Here is an 8,661-nt window from a genome sequence, read left to right as displayed (position 1 = left end):
GGCTGGGCGGGACTCGCGGTCAGAAGCCACAGACCGACGAGTGGCCGGCGGCGGCGACGCGGCCAGGCTAGAGCCCCGTGTATGATGCGATGAGAGCTGACGGCCCAAGGTCTCCCGGCATTAAGGGAAAGGCGAGGAGGAAGGTGAGGGTTATTGGAGGGATTGCGAGTCATCACTTACTCTTTGAGCATTTAAGTGATATCGAAAAGTCGAATGTGAAGGTGTTTAAGCACATCAAAAATACCCACTCGTTTTTCTGCGTTATCAAATGAAATACTTTGCTGAAATCGTCAAAGAAACAATTTCTGTCAATAAGAAACCAGTTGTAAAAAGAGATGATATAAAATTATTGAGTGCACTGCGATCGTATTTTAAATTTTGCGCGAAGTCAAAAATACTAAAAATACATTACGGTGGCCGACGGGCCTGTTGGAGCGAATAGAAATACAAGCGCACAAACGGGGCTGCGGACGATGACCATGTACTTTGGAAAAGACTTTTCGGAAGGTCGTGGGCACGCCGACATTCATTCACTAAAGTTTTGAAAGACATAATGATGGAGGTAAAGGTGGCCGCGACATCCGACGGAGGAAAAGATCTTGACACAGCGGCGGCCGGGACCTCCCTGTTCCTTAACTGTAAGGGAAAGAAATCAGGCGAGATAGGAGGAGGAAGGTTTGGTGGTGGAGGAGGAGGGAGTTGCAGGCGGCCTGTGACGGTATAGGGCGTCGCGAAAGGGAGGGGGCGGGTGGTTGAGTGTGGAGGGAGAGCAGTAGGGGGCGGCGCAGACCGCTGATCGACGAGATGGAGCAATTGAGAATTGCTGACCGAACGCTCCTGTGGCCTCCCGCTCCTCCCCTCACTCGCCCCTCCCCCGCGGCTGCCACCCCCTACCCACCCCACGCCTGCGGGACAAGGAGGAGCTGCAGCTCTTGCTTGTTCAAATAAATGCACCTGGGTGGTTGGGCCTTGTGGTTGCTCCTCGTGGAGCGGCGCCTCGTGCAGCTTGTGTCGCCCCGTACTGTGTGGGGGGCCCAGCCCAGGGCCCGGCCCAGGGCCCAGTGTGCTGCCTCACGTGTCTGGCGCGGCCCCGCCCGGGGCGAGCCGAGCCCCACCCTGCCCCTCGCCTGGCCCCCGCCCAGGCCCCGCCAGGCTGCCCCCGGGGCCTCGGGTCCAGTCTGCCGTGGTGGCCGAGGACAATCACGGGGCTGTGTGTGTGTATGTGTGTGTGTGTGTTTTATTGTCGTGGCACTCTCCGCCTTACTGCACTTCCCCGGTCTTTCTGATTGCTAAGGAATTATTAAGTTTGCTCATGCGAGCAAAACAAGTGAGATGAGGGTTGTAGGTAATGCAACCCCGGCCACTCCCCGCCCTCTTCGCAGAACGCATTTTATTACCCCCCCCCCCTTCCCCCTTGCAGGCCGTTTTGGAGGGGGTAGTTTTGTCCGAGCAGCCCCCCTCTGCTGACTGTGTTTGTTGTGATCGGTCGGCGCTGCCCGGGCGCGGGGACAGTCATAGGCATGCACGTCCGCGGGGGCGCTCCTCCCCCTGCCCCCTCGAGTCTCCTTTGGGGCTCCCTCTGGCGCCCCAAGGACCACGTTGAGGGCCCCGCTGGCAGCGGCCCCGCGCCTCGCCCCGCCACGCCCCGCCACGCCCGCTGTCCCACCCCTTTTTGCCCTGCTGCCGCCTCGCCCTGCCGGCCTGGCTGGCCCGGGTGGTCTCTTCTGTGGACGTGGCTGCCATGCAAATGTCCCCAGCGTCTGCTCACAGCAGTGGTGTGCCGACGCGTGGCGGGCCGGGCCGGGCCGACACTTGAAGGGGGGCCATATCTACCTTTCCCTCTCAATCTCCGATCGGCCCTCCCGTTCAAGGAGTACGCCGTGAGTGAGGAGGACCATCTGGCCATCCGGATAGCTGCACGCGGCAGGAAGGGCCTCTGCCTCTTTTTCCGTCACTTCATCATTTTTCTATATTTTTTCGGCAGTTTGCATGGATACCCCCTTCAGGCCGAGCTTAGCTCGCACCGTATGTATTGGCTGTTTAGATATGCTCGAAGGAGACTGGTTTGGCGGTATTCCGTGGGTTTTCGTCAACACTTTCAAAACCGGATAAAACATGGGGCGTCCTAAAACGGGTTATTAAGTGCCTAACCTTCTTCTCCACGGTGTAGAATTATTGTTTTCAATTTTTTGTACGCGCTCCGAAGGGAATGTGTGGAGGGAATCGACTATATATCCTGCAATCATGTTGCGATCCCTAAAGCAAAGCGCTGCGAAGCGCTTTTGCCCGCCAATCGAAGTCGCTGCTCTTCCTATCCGCTTGCATCCCCGCCATTGGAATTGCTTGCCGTCGTCGCACGCGGCGCGGACGGCCCGCTCCGCCCGGCCCCAGGACCCACCAGCGGCAGGGGCACCAAAACTATGCATGATTTCGTTTCGGCAGCGCTGGGCGGGCTCCGGGCGGGCCTCGGCGGCGCGGCGGCGTTCTCTGTTGTGCTGTATCGCGTTTTATTTATCCGGCTCGACTCGGCGCAGCAGAGCAGCCAGCCGCCCCCGGGGGCGGGGCGGGCCGGGGTGGAACATCCATAGCGACCCCGCGGTGGCGCGGCGCGCGAGGGGCGGCTCTGTTCAAATAACGTCTGGTAGATTTAGCTCTCGCTTGTGTTCTGTTCGGGGATTTGCCGCGTCGCGGCTCGAGTAGAGAGAGAAACAGTTTGGACGCTTGCCATAACCGAGTATTGCGTTCACAAACGGGACCCATCCCCCCACCCCCGGCCGATGCAACCTCCTCCCTCCCGAGGCTATGCCGCCCGTTGGAGAGCAGGCGATGCATGGAGGCGAATGAGGTCGTTTTTTTTATCGTCATCATCGCAATCAGGCCTCCTTACCCAGGCACAAGCGGGCGCAAGGCTGCTCCTGACCCTGGGAAACACGATTTGAAATTTTGATCGAAATTACAAGTTAAAGTTTTCACTGTTTTTTTTTTGTTTTTTTTTGTTTGTTTTTTTTGCTTACTGCGGTTTTTTTTTAACTCCTAACAATCTACTCTGCAAAATGCTTGAAAAGAATAGGTTCGTATTGCAAACTATTTTCTTTGCAGCTTGCACAGAATTTTCAAGCATCGTTATACGAACTAGTCCTTCGTAAGCCTGCAAACTATTTCTTGTCAATGCAAACACATTATTTGCAAGGACTCTGACACCTTGCAAAGAACTTCTTTCCAATACGAACTAATTCTTTGCAATACAACGCTTGCAAAATTCTTTGCAACGTTGCAAAGAATACAGTTTGCAAGCATTTTACAGTCTATTTAACTATTTTCATATATTTAAATTGACAAAAATACTGCCTATATTTGAAAAACACCAAACTAAACTATCGCAAGTTCAGAGCCAAACCTTTCTCGAGCCTAGAAATTTATGAATGAGCGTCTGAAAAAGCTCGACCTCACCTCGAAATAAATGTATGCCAGAGAATTAAGAATGCATCGCAAAGAGTGTAGTTAGCTACTTAAAAGCGAGCGAAAGGTGCGAATATGCAATGCGCGGGTCGCTGTCCGCGACTGGCCGCGCTGGGGGTTGTCTGGTAACTAATGCATGTAGCGCCCAGCCGCGCGCGCCACTTCTCTCAAGCTGTAACGCCTCTTTTAACGGCATACTTGAACTTGTTGGGGGCCGGCGGCGTGGCGTGGCTCGCCAGCCCCAGGGACCTGTAAGCAGGGACCTGTGAGGAGAGGGAGCAAGGGGGCGGCGAATGCAAACTGCGACCGCCCGTCCGCGCCAGCCCTACCCGGCTTCCACGCTCCCGCTGAAAGGACACGCGGGAAATTCAAAATTAAAGCACTTCTTATTTTTATCTCTGTCGTCGCGAGGTAGGGTTCGAGCCGGTGCAGATTTTAAGGCTGTGTTCCTCTCGAACGCCGGTTGAATGGTACCTGTCCCAGTTGCACTGATTTGTCACACGTTTTCATTTTTGTTTGTTTGAATAAGTATAGACGTCGGTCGGCAAATCCTTTCTGATGGGTATGGTGGCGGGGCCTGGGGAATATTTTTCCCCCTTCTGGTCCAGTCCCAGGCGGAGGGTCGTGGCGTGGCGTGGCGTGGCGTAGAGGAGGGGCCAGGGTCGCCGTTGCCTGGCCATTACGCGTGGGCATTACCCTCGTATTACTGCCAGGCTCACTGCCCAGGCCCAGGCCGGCCCTTCCCGGCGGGGACCCCCAGCGCCCCGCTCGCCCACCAAACTTAGCCGCGAAAAACTCGTTTTACAACACCTTGAGCCGGACCGAGCGCCCGCGGGCTGGCCGAGGCAAGGGCTGGGCGGGCGGGGAGAGGTCCTCTCTCGCAGGGTCCTTGCGGTCGTTTCGCGAGTGCTGCAGCCTGCCCTGCCGTGCTTCCCCCACAACTGTTGAGTGACATATGTGCTTCGTTTGGTTTCGCAGAGAACGCGGAGGGCGGCGTGGTGAACTCGTCCCCGCAGGCCGTGGCTCTGGCGCCGTCCCTGGCGCTGTCGGCATCCCGGGCGCAACAGACCCAGCCGGTGCACCAGACGGTGCACCAGGACGACATCGTGCTGTTCGAGGATGACGCTGGCGGCACGGCCCTCGACGTCGCCACGGTGGACGTGGCGAGCGACGTGGCCGAGGACGCCGACGAGGAGCCTGCGCCGCCGCCACCACGGCCCGCCCCCGCGCCCACCCGCTGCGTCACGCAGTACATCCGCTTCCCCGTGCGCGGCGCGGTGCGCGTGGCCGGCGGCGACCTGGTGGACGACAAGCATGACGAGGTGCTGGGCGTCGTAGCCATGGACGTGGGCCTGGGCGCGCCCGCCGTCATCCTCGGCGTCGTCCCCGCCGACGGCAAGGTCGCCAAGTCCACGACGCTCTCGCAGGCCCTCGCCCACATGAAGCCCTACCGGAAGCACACCACCGTCCACATCGCCAAGTCCGTGCCCTCGTCCACGATCACGACCACGTCCACGCCCACCCTCACGGCTCTGGGCCAGGCCATGAGGCAGGGCGCGCCGCCGCTGCTGGTGGGCTCCAAGGTCGTGTCCGCGGCCTCCCTCAGCAAGCCCACCACCAGGTCGGCCACCGGCGCGATGGCGCTGCCCGAGGACAAGCCCGCCACCACCAACCCGATCGGCACAGGTAAGGACCGTTCCTTGTCTTCCCTCGTTCCGTCGGACGCGCGGCTGCAACCCCCCATACCCCCACCCCAACCCTGCTTTCGCCCGCTTTCGGAAAGCGATCGCAGAGAGAAAGCAAATACGACTCGGGCCGGGCCAGGGCATCGAGCAGGCAACTCAATATTATCGTATATGGGCTGAGAGTAATTCGTTTCCTATGCGCCGGCACGGGCCTCCGCCCGGCCCGCGTCTCTTGGTTCGTTTACGCTGAAAAAAAAAATAGAAACAAACAACGAAAAAAGGAGCAGGCCAATCATGGAGGCTGGTTCGGATGGCGCGCTTGACTCGCGTGGCCGAAGTGCAGCAAGCGCCGCGGCAGGACACGGAAATGGCACGGATATTAACTTCCGGCTCCGCGGAGCTCCGTACGAGGAGGAAGGAACAGAGATGTCTGCCGAGCACTCACTCGGCTAGCGATCATGCAGTGCCGCTGCGCACTCGATACGTACTCCAGTAATAGCAACTTTTTGCCTGCTCACTGATACCTGAAGCCTGAAGCGTGCAACGGGCTAGAACTTGCGACAGCTGAAATCCGTATCGGACTGAAAAGTTGAATACAGTACTCAGCTCAGAAGCTTAACTCAGCTGTAGAGTTGGGAACTGTGAACACCTTGAGGTCTAACTTCCGTCTCTACCAAGTACCATAATGGTTTGCAGCTGCTGAACACCTGCACTTTTTTTCGACACGGCATTTACAACCCCGCAAGCGCTTGCCAACGGTAGCGCACTTCAGATATCATCAGTATCAGTGCAAGCGGGGCGGCGGTGGAAACACGGTTAGTCTGTCTCTCTCGCTCTTCTCTCTCTCCGCCTGATGTCCTTTATTTTATTCCCCGGGGGACGCGGCGGGCCGGCGGCGGGGGCAGCGAAGGGCAGCGCGTGTCCGCTCACAAATCACTTGGCTGCTCGCACGCCCCTCGCCCCCCTCCAACCCTTCCGCTCCCAACCCCCGCCCCTTCATATTGCAGGGCAAAACGCACAACAAAACCACCGCTAAATCCCAATAAAAGTTTTTCTCCGGTTCCTGCACGGCCTGCTGTGCTGTGTGTGGGGCCTCGGCTGTGTATAGGCCAGACCATATGTGTGTCTGTGCGACTGTTTCTCTCTGTGTCTGTGTGTGTCTGTGTGTGTTGTACACTGGCAGAGGACGATTCGGAGATGGCGTCTCGAAGCCCAAGGGCAAAGCCCAAGCAAAGCCGGGGGCGGCGCGGCGGCGGCGGCGGCCCAGCCCGGAAGTAGCGGTGGCGACCGGCTCCGGAAGGAGGAGAGAAGTTTTACTTCCGCATTTGGCCCCGCCACCCGCCGCCGTCCGCGCCGCCGCCTTTGCTCCGTTGTTGTCGGCGTGGCTTTCTGTCGCGCTTCGAATGACAGTCGATAGGGACGGACGCCACGGATCACTAGCATAAGCGGTCTTATGGGCAAGTTAATGGGAGGGGGAAGGGTGGGGGCCTCAATAGGAAGGGGATCACTGCGATGCGAAGACACTAATACTTAGGTACAAGATCAACGCCGCGATCTCTCTCCCTCTCTCTTTCTTTCTCTCTCGCTCACACACACAGACGCACACACCCACGCCACGCACACGGTGCCACACACACAGTCACATATACGCCACTGCCGAGCTGCAATCTCGCTGTCTGCCGTAGTGATTCCGACCGACGGGATGACAAATCGGGTTATTATGTTCCATACGTTGAGACTGTGGCGCGGGGCGGGGCGGAGCGTGGCGGGGCAGGGCGGGGCCGACGGTGTGCAACGCTCTGTGACTGGCCCTCCACGCTCCGCCACGCCCTTGTTATTGATCGTGTTATTATACACCAGCGACATCCGGCTCCGGCGCGGGAATCTTTGCCCCATCCGAACCTCCCCTCTCCTCCACAAACCCCGACCTCTCCCCCCTCCCCCCAGCCCCCCACTCCCCGGAGCACGCGGGGAGGCGACATATTGGGAGAAAAACGCACGTTAATCCGGCAATTTTTCGCGCCAGCAGGTTGGCTCCGGCCTCCCGGCGTCGGCGGGCAGCGGCGTAGCTTCAGAGGGAGAGAGAGAGATGCAAGACCCCCTATCTTTATCCCTCTCGCTTCTCGTAGCACCTGACGGAAGGCGGGCCCGGCCTACCGCACGACTTGGAGAAATGGGGACCCGATGTGTCACCGAGACTTTTCTCCGAGTCTGTGTTTAGACACGTATCTCGCTCTCTCGCTCTTCCTCTCCTTTTGCCCTCCCCCTTCTCTACCTCTCTTTGTCGCGCCCCTTGACAAAGACGGAGCGAATAGTTGCGGTGTGCGTAATGCCACAAGCTTTAATCAAGCCCCCGGCCTAGAACGGCTAAGCCAGGCCTAAAGCCAACGCCTTTTTTTTCTCAACTTTTTACAAATTTTGTCCTTTTTTTCCTTTCCTTCATTCCCCCCCCCCTTTTTCCCCGTGAATTGTAGAGCGCTGGAGGGGCCACCTCCCCGCCACCCAACACGATAACCACCACTCTATGGTAGCGGCGTGTGTGTGTGTGTGCGAGTGAGAGAGAGAGAGTGTGAGTAGCGCTGATCTCGATAAGGGCGGCATCTAATATTTATTCTGTGATCTGCGAGCCGGCTGAGCCGGTGTGGTACAAGGGCTGCTGGGTACACGGCCTCCCTATCCGCTAACACTCTCTGTCTCTCTCGCTCTACCCACCCCTTCTATCCCCCACTCTCTATCTCTCTCTCTCACACACACACACAGCCTCACAGCGACGGTGCGATGCGCATCTCCCCAACTAAACAGCGTGGCGGCGGGCCTGCAAAACAGTAAAGTGGCCTGCTCCCGCCGCCCGCGCCGTGCCCCGCCCCGCCCCTCCCCTCGTGCCTCACGGCCCCCGGCGGGTGTGTTTCGCAGGGCCAGCCCCGTCCGGACACCCGCCGAAGCCCCTAAAGAGCAGTAAAACGCCTGCCGGTGGGTGGATGTCGTGGCCGCTGGCGCTGTTGAGCTTCTCCAGGTGATGGGATTCGGTCGGTTTGATGTGGAACACAGTCGCGGGGGGAAAGGTGTGCTTACCCCGACTTCTGGAATGGATGTTTGGCCGGATTCAACGCCTATGCCTACACTAGACGCAAGTGTGTGAATATCGCACACTTGTAGGTGTGCGATTATCCATTCGTATGCTTAATGGGGTTAAAGTGTGAATTTTTCCTAGAAAACCTACAAGTGAGGGACGCATTCACGCACTTGCGTTTCGAGTGCAGTCTCCGTTCCGCTCCGCAGCGCGGGGGTCATCTGCCATGTTACTGAATGCTTTGCGCCAGGGGCTGGTCGTGGCGCTCTCTGTCTCTCACTCCTTTTCTCAACCTCTCTGCTCCACTCTCTCACCACCCTTTCTCTTCTACCTCCGCGCGACTGCTGGACAAGACGGGGCCGTCAGCCCCCCACCACCATCCCTTCAAGTCACCCCCCTCCCCTCTCCCACCCCAGCAGCCCATTACCAATGTTTTTCAAAACGAAG

At 58.4% G+C, this 8,661-nt stretch overlaps 1 protein-coding gene across 1 annotated transcript in view; it reads left to right on the top strand.

The window, feature by feature from the left end:
• LOC127749578 (uncharacterized) overlaps nucleotides 1-8,661 on the top strand; it is a 97,545-nt gene that overhangs the window by 22,429 nt on the left and 66,455 nt on the right. The window contains exon 3 of the mRNA XM_052268335.1: nucleotides 4,438-5,145. Within this exon, the coding sequence (XP_052124295.1) occupies nucleotides 4,438-5,145 (708 nt within the window). The remainder of the gene's footprint in view (nucleotides 1-4,437; nucleotides 5,146-8,661) is intronic.

The sequence above is a fragment of the Frankliniella occidentalis genome, unplaced genomic scaffold, assembly GCF_000697945.3.
Source record: "Frankliniella occidentalis isolate FOCC.00 unplaced genomic scaffold, Focc_3.1 Scaffold67, whole genome shotgun sequence".
In the NCBI taxonomy this organism is placed as follows: domain Eukaryota; kingdom Metazoa; phylum Arthropoda; class Insecta; order Thysanoptera; family Thripidae; genus Frankliniella; species Frankliniella occidentalis.
The sequence above is the reverse complement of the archived record's forward strand: the minus strand, read 5'-3'. Positions and strand labels throughout refer to the sequence as shown.